The sequence below is a fragment of the Sphaeramia orbicularis genome, chromosome 20, assembly GCF_902148855.1.
Source record: "Sphaeramia orbicularis chromosome 20, fSphaOr1.1, whole genome shotgun sequence".
NCBI classification, from domain to species: Eukaryota; Metazoa; Chordata; class Actinopteri; order Kurtiformes; family Apogonidae; genus Sphaeramia; species Sphaeramia orbicularis.
The window spans coordinates 24,887,181-24,901,730 of record NC_043976.1 but is presented as its reverse complement, the minus strand read 5'-3'; the positions used below and the strand labels follow the sequence as shown (position 1 = coordinate 24,901,730).

The 14,550-nt window shown below is 38.0% G+C and overlaps 1 protein-coding gene across 1 annotated transcript in view; it reads right to left on the bottom strand.

Annotated features, from left to right (window-relative positions):
- ofcc1 (orofacial cleft 1 candidate 1) overlaps positions 1-14,550 on the bottom strand; it is an 81,454-nt gene that overhangs the window by 13,777 nt on the left and 53,127 nt on the right. The window contains exons 20-21 of the mRNA XM_030123941.1: positions 13,234-13,397; positions 9,665-9,824 (exon numbers count right to left, since the gene is read on the bottom strand). Coding sequence (XP_029979801.1) covers positions 9,665-9,824; positions 13,234-13,397 — 324 coding nt within the window. The remainder of the gene's footprint in view (positions 1-9,664; positions 9,825-13,233; positions 13,398-14,550) is intronic.

Below are 14,550 nucleotides of genomic sequence, written 5' to 3'. Positions count from 1 at the left end.
AGGCTACACAACAGTGCACATGACTAGGAACAGAAACCAGAAAGCATAAAAGACCACCGACATACATGCATGGATAAGCCAAGCAATGTCAACCATTAGGATGGAAATAGATATGCTATTATTGTAAATTTGGCCAATATGTAGACGGTCAGCAGATATAATTGGAGCAGCTTGAAAATGGCATGGATGCACACTGTCTGCGTTGGGCCTGATTTGGCTGAAGCAAAGGTCTATGTCTGGTTAAATGCACCACTGGACAAGACAGGCCACCCATTCGTATTTGCATGCAGGAACACACCCATATGCGCAAATGCACACACAGTGACAAAATGCCTAGTACGCTAGAGTGGCTTCAGTCCACCCTCCGCTCATTACTGCGTCTATAAAACAAAGATCGCTATCTATAAATATTTCAACTTGAGTAATCATGGTAAAGTGCTATAATACACGTCTAAAACTAGCACAAACCAAATTGGACTTCGAGAAAAAAAAATCAACAAGCAACAATGACTATATTTACAGTCAGAATAAACTGAACGACTTTAAAAGAGATTATCCAGTGAGATAGTATCTCTGAGTGCCTGAGATAATCCAGAAAATAAGATATGCATAATTCACTGTTACTAATCTTCTTTGCAAAATATAAAGCCTACTCCCAGCCTATAGTAAACAACTCAGATAGCAGCCCATCTTTTACTTCCAGACCATATCTGACTCACGGTGGGCCTTAAGGAGATTACTTTTCCAGGTTTGTTCTAGAGAACATTTACCTGCAATTTTTACAGGCTGCACTAATTACACTACCTGTACTTTCCACCAAATTAGTGCACTGCCTTCTCCAGGTTAATCCTTCTGTGTTGGGAAAACATTTTTCTCTTACTTGAAGTGCACACAGCTCATATTTTAAGACATCATGCTCAAAACTCAACACTTCAGCGGACCAGGCTTCATATTAAGATGCTGCAGACAGATGCCAAAGTTGAGCATTGCCTTTGATATCCAAAATTTGACTTTGGAGTAGCTTCAACCTAATCAGGCCTTGGAGGCTGGAGGTGATAAGTATCCAAGCCAATAACCGAAATGAGAGCTGAGGATCAGTGGTAAGACGTACACACGTGTTCTCTTGCATAGATACTGTACTTGTGCACACACACACATACACACACTGTCTCTTTAAGGTTATGAGTGAAACCCTTATGAAAAAAAAAAAACCTCCAAATGTCTATCTCTCCTCGGGATGTCATGTGGGGCTGTTAAGACGCGACACCTGTCACAATCACCAGACCTTCCTCATCCCCTCCGGGCCGCAGGAACCAGCCAAGGTCAAACTCTTTAAAGGAAAGGAAGGAGGAGAAGGGAAAAGAAGTGACTAACAACAGACAGTCACAAAGGATCAGATCTGTCAAGTTCAAGCTGTAAAACCTCGGTGGAGTCAGAGGGTGTTTATGAATGTTTGTATGTGTATGTGAGGATGCGTTACAACGTGGACTGTGTATGTACGGAAAGTGGCTTCTAACTTGTTTTTCACTGACATAATTAACTCAACTCTGAAGATTACTGTAAATAAAGACCCAAACAGCAACTGGTGACCAAAGTCATCTACTGATCTAAAATGTTTAATACCTGCTGATCCACTAACCCTATCTATACATGTAAATAATTGGTGTAAAATGCAGTTTGTCATCTTTTCAGGATGTTCAGAGGCTCCGTAGTGAATGTGGAAACATCATCATCTTCGACAACACTGATTATCAGTAAAACCAATGGAGTTTGATAAATGACAGTGGATGGAGACACTTTTTATGTTCAGCTATTAATATCTTTGCTGAAAAAGTCCCCTTTTTCAGTTTCCTCTCATTCTGATACAATAAGCCTAAACTTTAATTTGAGCTTTTATGAACATCTACATGATTAGTAAATTGAATATAGGAAAATACACAATTTTCACTGGAAAAATGCTACATACAGAGAATAATATTAGAATAAGTGGTGATAAATAATTTAAAAAATATTAAATATAGAGAAAAATTCATTTTAGAACTGCCACAAAAGTAACACTGGGTCTTTATGGGTTAATCCAGTAATGATTTCTACACATGCAACTAGATCTAAGTCAGGTGCTGCGGTCACAAAACCCCTGGGACAGAGGTAAGATGAGTAGTGTTAATTTTCATTTTTCTGTGCGCAGAAATGTTTTCTCACTCTTAAACAGTCTAATTTGATGCCTTCTGTTTCACATTATGGTACGGCAAAGGAACACGCCAGGACTCCTGAGGACTTGGCTTGATGGAGGAGAAATGAGAGGACGTTGAGGATGACGAGAGTAAGACAGAAAAAAAATCTTTTAAAGGCGGTGAAAACCTGGAGTCAATTTAGCCTCTTCCAGATGGAGATGTTTTGACAGCTGACAGGAGATGCTTCATATGAATCATCAAAAAGTCAAAAAGCTCTTCCTCATTGATGGATTAATAAGATATACATTTCTAAAATTTTTTGAGAGTACAATATTTTCTTTATCTAGATCCTGTAGTATATTGACCCTACAGTGCAGCTCTGCGAAGGCACTTCCTTATTTTGACTCGATTTCGGTTTTACACTTTCCTTCCCTCCCTCCTTTTCCTCTGACTGAAAACTCTGCCCAGGCCCAGTCATTGGTAGATAATGACATCCTCCTTCTGGATTAATTGTGAGGGACACATTAAGCAATGGGGCTGACACTCCCTGTAATTAAACTGTTCACACCAATGAGTTCATACCAGAACACTAACTCCTTTTTCTCTCAGTACTACTGGAACATTAGCCTTCGCTTAAAAAGATACAAAGTTCAGTATTTGAGTTTTTGTACAAGATCACTACGTAGACAGAGATAATAATAGATCTCCCTCAATATAGAAGACACCACAAGTCAGTGGAGATTGGTGGTAAGACAACTTGGTTAAAATCAATAACAGCAAAATAAATACAAAAAATAATGGTAATTTTGATGTAATTTAGTGATTTCTAAATAAGTCACAGCAAACTCTAGAGAAATAAAACTCCAGATTGTTAACTTGGGATCTTGTCACTGTGTTCTCAACATACATTTTAAAATATGTTGTTTTTAACATCATCTGTACCTTCAGAGAAAGCCATATCCCATCAGCAGGTAACAAATACTTGCGTAAAGAGACAAAAGAAAAAAGAACCTCCTGTGTGTCTCAAAACAAAGTTAAAACTGTTGGAGTGTGTATACCAAGCTCCTGAACAAAACATCTGCATGCAATACTTCTCAAAATATCTCATTTACTTAAAATTGAAGTCATCAGAGAAAGTAGATGCTTATGTGTTAAAGTATGTGTTAGACATATTTTCATTTTTTGGTTACAAAAGGTTAAAACCATCAAACAGGACTGTGATATTCAACAGTACTGTCATCACAACACAGGGAAGCATTTTGCATAAACTGAGTGTTCGTAGTATATTAGAAAACACTGACTTATTCTGCATGGATGTTTATACCGTGTGCACAGTACACCCATGCAATCGACTATGTGTGAAGCTAACTAAGTGTACATGCGTTTGAGCTTCATCTTTTTTTTTTTTTCTTGTCTTTTTTTAAGGTCTGTACACTGCTTTCACACATTACTGCCCAGCAAAGTCTGTGACCTTTTCAGGAACACAGGCATGTAGCCTTTGCAGTCATATCTCATATTGAGCTTCCTAATGCTGTGACTGTGGATGCTGTGCTTGCTGCTACATCGCTCCTGTCCTTGCCTGCCTGCCTGCTATTGCCTCAGGCTATTGGGGCCTTCAGCGCTGTCCACAAAAAAAAAAAAAAAGAGGGAGAGAGAGAGAGAGAGAGAGAGAGAGAGAGAGAGAGAGAGAGAGAGAGAGAGAGACAGAAAAAAACCCATCCGCTGTAATTGAAGAAGCCACTCTAATGTGACGTGCACAGGCACACAGAAAGCTTTGCATGCACACTTTCATGTGTGCCTGTATTCACACTATAGATACTGTATATACACTGTATGTATGTAAACAGGCGTGTATTCATGCACATACAGCAGAGTTTATGACTGCACGCAAGTATGTACATAACTGCACACACACTGACCGCACCTTTTAGTGAGGCTGGGAGTTGCAGCACTCTGGTGACCCCACACAACATAGACCACAGATGCCCTCTGACTCAGACGACCCCTCTTTTGCCACTAAAGCACTCAGCTTCTGCCCCCATCTCCTGGTGTTCCTGTGTTGCTGTTATGGGTTCCTGTCCTGGAGCTGAGGGTTCTATTGTTATGTGACAGCGGTTCCTGTGTATCTTGTCACGGCCTACTGCCCTCTATGTCTACCTTTCTTTCCAGAGCCTCTACTTATTTCTGTTGAGCTCAGCTTTGCTTCTCAGGTGACCTCATACTCACTTTACTGTACTATTTTCACAGCACGACTGATGGATTCTCCACTAGTTTCCAAGTGAGTGGTTGTTACTTAAAAAGTAGTTTCCCAGTGAATATCTAATCTTTTTAATTTGTACTGTATCTATATCTTTTTTTTTTCCTTTGACACTCCAAGTTTTGTAATAATCACCAAAATTCTTTAAGCTCACTGTGTTGTGAGTGTGAAAACCTATTGAGGGATTGACAAGGATTTGGTAGGATTTTTTAAGGTGGCACCATCATGTCACTGCTGCAGATGGAAAACACATCCCTGTCTTTCTATGATTAACAGCCACACTGAGGTTATCATTACCACTCCAGTCTACGCTGATTGACTCTCAACAGGTTTGCTCCCCACCATCCACACGGCTGTTGTAAAGCACCTTGGGTGTTCCCAAACTCACCCGCTGGTAACCCATTACCTAGACATACGGAGACAAACGGCGCAAAGGTACGCAAATGTTGATGCAATCAGGTTGCGAAAACATCTCCAGGGCCACCGCACAACCCCCCCTTTTCCTCTCTTCCCCCTTCCCTGTTTCTTTTAACTCTCTCTCTCTCCTTCAATTATCACAATGTCACCACCACCACTGGGAAAGTTTCCTTTTGGTGACTTAACAGCAAAGGAGCTTTGCAGCAGGGTGCTCTACTCTGTCATTGTCAATGCTGTGGCTCTGACAAAACAGTTTGCATACCTGCTTAAGTATTACAGAAATTAACACCTCCCTTCCAGGTACAGTAATCAAGGGGGTGACGGGAGACAATTAATTAGGTCCATCTGCATCACTGCCTTTACATAATTAATGGGGCTCATTACTGAAATACTAGTATGAGCATGCTAGCACTCTCACTAGCTCAGAGCAGGATCGCATTGAAAGCGCTAGGCACACAAAGGTTTTTATTTGTTTGTGATATTTTGTACAAATTTTCCTCTTCTTGTGTCATTTACAGTGCCAGCTGCTCTAGTTTGTCAGTACATGTCAACTTTAAATCAGCGTTTTGCACTGGGGTTCTTAGCGTCCATGCTAAACTATACTGAAACCACCTGAAATGAACATCTTTCTGCATATTTTTAACCTTACACTGACATGACCCACATGTCTTTGTCTCAGTACTGTTATTACTCAGCTATTTAGCAGAAAAAAAAAGCTTGTCATTGAGGAATAATAGGTCTTACTTGTTAAGCTAGCATTTAAAAAAGAATCCAAACAATTTCTGTATGTATGAAACAACAGCAAGCATGACAGATATGATGACTGTGTAAATGCAAAGAGGGACAAAGTCTTAAATAATTCCAATTATGAAAATTGGTATAATTGATGGGTGAACTACCACCCACTTTCTCAGCTGTTATCCACAACACTTGAGGGTAATGGCCTCTGACGGAAACTCATTCTTTTTCCTTCCTTCCTGAGATCAAATTAAAGAGCACACAGGTAGATAGGTCCTTGGCTCATTCACCCATTTTGCTTAGCCAGTAAGCTGCACTGCTGACATCTTAACCCCAGAGTAATATTTAAACCTTGAAGCAACTCAAATAATCATATGGCATGGAGAAATCTATAATATAAAGTTAATTGGTGAGAAAGTAAAAAATAGATTATGTTTTATGACCGCCTTGTGAAAATTACAAGTTTGATAATAATAGGCCATTTGCAGGTTGGTTATTGAATGTGGATTCTTTTTTTATTGTTTGAGTGCTGCAGGGAGATTGAGTGTCAGTCTTAGGTTTTTCTGAGTTACAAGTTACAGCACAGCACATTTAGAAACTTTTAGTCTAATTGATTACAAGTATCTTTCATTTCGTTTCACCTGATTTGCCCTTTAGAATTCCTTGGTATAAACAGCAATAAGAGATGATTCACAGGTGTAGATGTGTGTGGGGAAGAATTGCAGAGCTTGTTTCTAGTAGTTATTTGAAACTCTGAGGTACCACATGTAATGCACATTACCTCAGCGCAAATTAAATGACTACCAGACATCTAACTTGTGCTTATTGGAGCTTTTTGGACACATCTAAGCACATTATAAGCCACCTACCCAACATCCCCATCGGGTGTATTTGTTACAGCCTCCCCAGATTTACCTTTAAAGAATTCCACTTATGATTTCCTAAATGATATTGCATTTTCAGTTGCACTATGTACCGACTGACATACAACAAATAAGGGTACAACAAAAGTTATTACCTGTATGCCCCATGTCTGAGATGTTGATCCTTTTAAGAGTATACTGCTCAATAACTTACTAAAATTGGCTCAATATTAGACCGCTGCTGTTCCTGAGAATGCCTTGTTTTCTTTCTCCTCATCCCTCCTTTCTCTCACTCAGCTAATGAAGGCCTCGTGGCCCACTGTTATTAAAATTACGCCCTTGCCTCTGATATTAATTGGGTCCGTAATAAGGAATGCGTCAGATTCATTATTTAATTGCAAGGGCACATTTGGAATACAGTTTCTGAAATGTATTTTTAATGAAAAACACTACATCCTGACCTAATCATATCAACCTTATTCTATCCAATTAAGGATGCAAAAAATCATTAGAGTTGCAAAATATTAGTTTCAGCTCTGTCGGGCTGCTCCTTTGCTCGCCTTCATGAATATATTTTTTCCTGTCTATGATAAATACTTAATGAGGGAAAAATGACAAAAATTTGCATGTAGGCAAATTAGTCTAATAGGGATATGTCTTTGCTGAGTTTGGAAAGTGACCCTTTTCACAGGAGAAATTGTTACAATAATTATGAAATAATGGCAAAGCCCATCTTATTTTGATGAAAAATGGCCTGCTTGAATAATGTAAAAATCATAAAATGCAATAACCCTAAATTTTCATCATGCCGGGGAAAGTGTTAACGTGTTAGCATTTCATCAGTTTAATAACACCAAATTAGGAACAATATGAAGTATGCTGTAATTGTTGCTGTGGTGGGAGATATGCGGTAATGCAAGGATGATTTAGCCGTACCACCACAGCAAGAGGCCATCAGCGGCTAAATGAAGCATTTTCTTAATCACAAACTTTAGGGGTGTAATTTCTTTCAAAGTCTCCAAACATTGGGAGGTTCAATTTTCTTCCAATAAACAGGTCCATCACCATGCCATTAACGGTCGTGCAGCACCTCTCCGATCAGGGGCTGCAGTTCATTAAAGCTTACAAGACAGGTGTTAAAAAAGGGCCTTTAATTTGTAATTCAAAACAGAGCAAAAGCCATGATTTAAACTTTAATGTTAGATTTTACAACCGTAATCGAGTAAAATAGGTATGCTTTCTTTGAATGGTGTCATTTTGTCTTTCATAACATTTAGTTCTTCTTGACCTCAGATTATTTAGGTTGCACACAGGACACAAACATATTTCACACATTTCAATTCAAGATTTCTATGTGTAATAATATACAATAAAGCTTGTGACACAGTGGAATATGAACTAACAGCAGATGAAGTGCAATCATTTTCTCATTACAGTGATGATACAATATTCTATCTTGTATGTTTTGATATTTGCACAGACTCCACAGGATATATTGTTGATTTATTATTTGTATCTGGATAAAAGAGTCATAAATTGGCTCCACGATCACATTAAAATTTGTGGATTCTTTCAATTATTATAAACTACTTTGAGCATTTTTTTTAAAAAATATGTGTCTTTATTTCTTTGTAAAAACACAATCCAACATGATTTCTTGAAAACCAGCTGATCTTCTACCAAGGAAGTGAATCTTACAAGGCAGGTGTTAAAAAAGGGCCTTTAATTTGTAATTTAACAGAGGAAATGCCATGATTTAAATTTTAATGTTAGATTTTACAACCATTACGAGTAAAATAGATATGCCCTCTTTGAATAGTGTCATTTTGTCTTTCATAACATTTAGTTCTTCTTGACCTCAGATTATATAGGTTAAACACAGAACACAAATATATTTCAAGCATTTCAATTCAAGATTTCTATGTAATAATATACAATAAAGCTTGTGACAGAGTAGAATATGAACTAACAGCAGATGAAGCGCAATCATTTTCTCATTACAGTGATGATACAATATTCTATCTTGTATGTTTTGATATTTGCACAAATTCCACAGCATATATTGTTCATGTGTTATTTGTATCTGGATAACAGAGTCATAAATTGACTCCACAATCACATTAAAATTTGTGGATTCTTTCAATTATTATAAACTACTTTGAGCATTTAAAAAAAAAAAAAAAAGTCTTTATTTCTATGTAAAACATAATCCAACATAATTTGTTGAAAACCAGCTGATCTTCTACCAGGGAAGTGAATCTACTGGAGTCTCTGGTTTCATTTTTATCCCACTATAGCCATATGAACTTGTGCAGGCAAAGAGCAGGGAAGTTAATGAACATGGAGAACATCGAGCGATGTGTGCCACTAACAAATTGTACAGACTAAATTAAAGGGGCTGCAGTTTGATCGCTGCGTTCCATTTCCCTTATCTCAACAAGTCACATTTTCAATCATTATGCAGAGACTTTAGAACGGGTGTAGGCTGGGTACTAATGCACTGCCCCTCCCTGTGTCATCGCCATCGACCTACGCCTGGCTGTCAAACATGCGACAGCCTCTCCCCAGCGACAGTAATTTCATAGGGGCATACATTTATGCAAACTGGAATCCTGCACTCCCTGACACCAAGTTGTCCATACACTGGAAACGAAGGCCCGGTATAGCATCAGAACGTGCATGTGAGTATGCGTGTTGATTGAGCAGTCTTTCTTTAATGAAATATCTTCGGAAATTGGTTTCCACAGACTAATCAGGCACCCCACTAGCTGAGTTTCTGTTTTGGTAATTATCTTGTACTAATTAGAATGAAAGTAAAGACCTCTGAGATGAATTCTCAGCTTTGTCAAATGTAACTAAAGAAATTTAATGATATAAAATGAATGTGTTTTATGCATCCTTTTGGACTTAATATCATTGTTAATATGATCAAATTGAATGTTGTAATGACGAACAGTTGTTACTATGATGGTTGCCATTAAATGTACCTCATAGTACCACAGTCGTCTTCCTCAAGCAGGCCTTACACTATTTCAGACATCCCATGGGCTTACAGACAACAACTTTGCTTTACACAGATATATCTAACAAATGAGTATGAGTGACCTTTTGGCTCACTCTCACATTAAGAAAACAGCCATTAGCCCAATTAAACAGAAAAAAGGAGAACACTATTGTCTGGAGAGATATCAGGAGTGGAGTGGAGAGTCACTTACCTTTCGCCTCTCTCCGTTGAAGCCCCTCCACTGCTCTGCCTTCTTGACAATGTAGCTCAGTTCCTGATTGGACAGCTCCATGTCTTGAGGCACAAAGTAAGTCCCCTCACTGGCTGTGAGTCGCTGAAAGATGTCCAACATGCGCCCATCATTGTGGAATCTGAGGGGCATGATGTAAGAGAAGAAGTGATAAGACACTTCTGAGGTGATAACAGCAAATAGAAGTAGCACTGTGGTACTTATGTGTCAAACAGCATGGTGTCCTTGTTTTGGTTGACTTGGATCACAGATTGCATCCATATGGTAAAGAATTATGCAACTGTTATTGATTTTACAAAATGTATTTGCAGTATAACACTCTATAAAAGTCGAACAAATCAATTCCAATACAAAGAAAGAGCAAACGGAATCAAACAAATTGGCATGTGAGTGGGAAGCACTTTGTTAACACAAGCTGACTGTAGCTATGTCTGTGTTTGGCTTGTGTCTGCGTGGTTGTACATCTGTTAATGTGTGGGAGTCAGATCCTGGGATATTCAGTTTTAATGCTGAGCTTCAAAGATGGCAGACACAATGGACGTGCTGGTTGCAGATGTGTCTGCAGAGACTGGTCTGAGTCACAAGAAAACATTCTGCACAGCAGAAGGCATATTGATTCATACCTCCAGATGAGCACACATCACCAAAGTGTTATTTTTCTTTTGCCATACAAGGGTGCATGCAGCCAGCCCCCAAAAAGAATCACCATGTCTGTAAACAAATGCCTTGGCTGACCATCAAAAACCGCAGACCTTGTGCCCTTCCACAGAGATTCTAGCCTGTCAGAGGGTAATCAACTCTCAAATAAAACCAACATCAAGGAGACAGGGATTTATACAAGAAGCGGGTATGGAGCTTTGAACTCAGCATCATTCCCTATCGCTCTTGGGAGAGAGATGTTTGTAGAATCTTGACCTCAGACACAGGAATAGCATGCATTCATTTTCATCCTACACTTGAAATGCGCTTCTCATTCATTTATGCTGTCTCTCTCTTGGATGATTTCACCATCTTTGCATCTCTGTGCTTTAAAAGAAGCTCATTTCCTTATCGTTGGAAGTACCCTGAATGTAAGAATCTGGGGTGTGACCTAGATGATAAAGCTCTCATCTGTATCTCTTAAGTATAGGATTTTCTCACCTTATGGAATGCATTTTAACTAAATATTCATGCAATAATGACAATGGATGATATGTAGGGAGGCAGAGTATTCTGTGGGGCATCAGATAAACATAAACCTTTAGTAATTTAACATAATTTCCTAAATGTTTGCATGTTATTTTGATTTATTGTGAAGGAGAAACCTGCTGTATTCAACTTCTAATCTTATACAACAGATGTGCGTTGACAAATGGAACAGCCAATCACTGACAGTTTCCTGAAAAAGGTGATCAATATATGACTGGACAATGGAGCATGACCTTCTGACCTTTTATATTCTATAAAAAAACTATTATAAACATGTAAACTTGTGTAGTAAATAACCACCCACAGACACCCACGTACTGCCCAAATATGCCCAAAACAATAACGATTACACATATATGCATATACTAGTACATTCATTTTTCCTGAAGTATATAATGATTTTAATGTAACAGTGTCACAATCAAAGTTACATCACTGTGTCTGTAAAATTTCACAGAGGACAGAGGTGTAAAACACATCACTGATATGTATTTTTGAAGCCAGTGAATAAAGGCTGACTAAAATGTAATTAAAAAAGGATAACAGTCCATTCTATCTATACATATAGCCCCAGGCATTTTTTTAGAAATAGGTCACGCTCTGTGTCAGAGCCCCTTCCTTGCAGCCAATAGGAAACTGTAACCCATAAAATTATCAGCCTTGCTTCAGCCTCATGGCCTACATTCAATACAAACCCGTGTGGCGGTTGAGTGGCAGAAGTCATTATTCCCGGCTGCTGTTTTAATATTGTCCATTTAGCTGAAGCCCGATAAGCGTCCCGCTTACTGAAATTAGATGGCACCCTCTCCTCGGCCGCCAATCTCAAACTGATTAATTCAATAAGGGTTTTCTTACATTTTGAGCCGTTAATGGAATTTGGTTTTATATGAGGGTGGGAGAACACACCTTGAATGAATACTGAGTTACATTATTCAGTAATTTATCACCCGCCCTTCTGCATTTTTACTTTCATTCTGCAAAAAAATGATGTCCTATTAAATTAAAAGTAGTAGTCTTCTTCAGAATCAGTACTTCTGCAGTGAATGCTTAAGCCTCCTTACATTTCGAACAGTGGCAGTAAAATTTTGCAGTTACACTTGTGTTTTGTTTTCCCTGTTCCCATGTTGGTGCCCATCTTTGAGGAAGCTTTTAACAGCTCCATTGAGGCTATAGATAAAGGCTCACCATTGAAAGAACTGCTAAACTGAGGTGGTAAATCACAATACAGACCAAGCAACAAAATTCTTCAGCATGGCTGACCTCAATCTGCAAGACACGAGTGGAACACACAGTGCATTAAGATAGAGTATGTGTGTTCACCACCATGTATACGCAGTCCATTTCAATATGTATGAAACCTGCAGTGATACCAACCATGCAAAACATTCAGCCTAATCGGATAATGTAAGGGGGTTACACGTTCACGCTGAATCAAAACACATCTAACTTTTGAATTAGAAACGCTTTCAATTTTCCAACCAATTGCTGAGTATGGTATGTTCAAAAAGACGACTGTGTGTACTTCTGCTTTCGTCTCTGACAACTCATTGTGTGTGCATGTGTGTGAGAGAGACATCGCTGGTGTGTAGTTGTGTGAGGTTGATGCATAAGTGCATAAGTAATTCCTTGCGACTATAAAATCAAAATGGATTAAATCAACATTTGTTTTCATTTTCAGTTGTTTTGTGCTTTTCTGGACACAGGAAGGAAAGAAATTGCGGATAGAGTTGAACGCACGATGCTGCAGGGGTGGAAGGTTTAGAGTTATTTCTGAACGGGTGTTTGACAACTGGAGGCCGGTGAAGGCCAAAGTGGTTAAGAAAGGGTCTTGGTTTTCTATGAGTTGACTGATCCTACAGACTGCATCAGTTTAATAATCCCCAAATGATAATTCCCTGCTTATACAGTCTGAATTTCCCTTCTGTGCATTGACAGGATTGCGATCACCACCAGAAAGGACAGAAATAAAGCAAAAAGGGATGAAAAAACAATAAAACACAAGAACAGACCTGATAAAAAACCATAACACATTCTATTTGTGTGTGCATTTATGATACTCCTTGTTTTTGTTTTTGTTATTTTTACTTTTGTGATGTTTTTAGTGCCGAATCACATTTCTTTTTGTCAAATACAGAATCACACAGACAAGGTCATTTTGGGTTTTGCTACACAAAGTACCAGGTTAAATAATAAAATCCCTGCTTAAATAAAACGACATTTAAGTATCTTTAAGTATTCTGAACACTGCAAATATGTATTCAGCAGAAAAAAAACACACGCAGTTATGTTTTTTCACACTTCAGTTCGACTTGATAAAAATTCAACAGAAGTATGTGTCTTACCTGAGCAGGTAAATGGACAGGATGGTGATGGAGAGAAGGGTAAGGACTGCATAAAGGAACAGAGTGATGATTACCCCCGCTGCACCTGATTGGTCCGCCCGGTAGAAGTGCCAGTAGAGCTTGGCAGCATCACCCACTGGTGTTTCTGGGCTGTAGGTGAGACGCTGTGGAACCCAAAAATGAAACAGGAGGACGTTATACACACAGATCTCCACAAAATAAGTGTTCAGCTCAGATGTATCAATGTAAAATGTATTCAGTTTCACTGTTCAGTTGGTTTTATTCTGACGATGTCGTCTGCAAGTTTAGATTCATTCTTACTTTCACCAAGGAGACTTTGTTTTATTGCATCTGTTTGTTGTTTTATTTATATGTGTGGAACGACTGCATTGATTTTCATGAAATTTGGTACACACTGCAAAAATCAAAATCTTACCAAATGTATTTTTCTCATTTCTAGTCAAAATATCTCATCAAACTTAAAATAACACATAATCACCTAAAGAGTAACTTGTAAGTGGGATATAAGGACTTATTTTTAGACAATAGATCTTGAAAATCTTATTTCAAGAAATTTTACCAAGATAATTTTCACTTGGTCCATTGGCAGATTTTTTTGCTTGAATTAAGCAAAAAAAATATTGAATTAAGCAAAAAAATCTAATCTATCCAATGGAACGAGTGAAAATTATCTTGGTAAAATTTCTTGAAATAAGATTTTCAAGATCTATTGTCAAAAAATAAGTTCTTATATCTAACTTACAAGTTACTCTTTAGGTGATTATGTCTTATTTTAAGTGTGAGGAGATATTTTGACGAGAAATGAGAAAAATATACTTGGTAAGATTTTGATTTTTGCAGTGCAAGAGTTGAGTCTTTTTATCTTATTTTTATATCACAACATAGAGCATTTGCTTGATGACTGTGGGGCCATGGTTCATGTATGCATTCTATTGATAACTGTAACTTTTAATACAAAAGGTTACATGATGATATATGATCATGGAAGTATGATTTTTTTAATTACACTGTTGCCTGTGAAGCTGGAATCATTTTTTAGACACATTTCTCTTTTTATTCCTATTTATACCAATCAGTAATGATCTTTGACCAGATATGATCACATACGGAGTTCCAGTCACACTTTATCAAGAGTAAATCACATTGTCTTTTATTCCAACTTTATGGGCAACATTGTTTTTGTCAAAGTTAAAAGTCTGTTCAGTCAGAAGCAACAACCCAGTTTAAAGTATCAATATATGAGTATTTGATTAAGATACTGTATCTTCTGGAGTGTGAACAGTTGAAATCATTTCA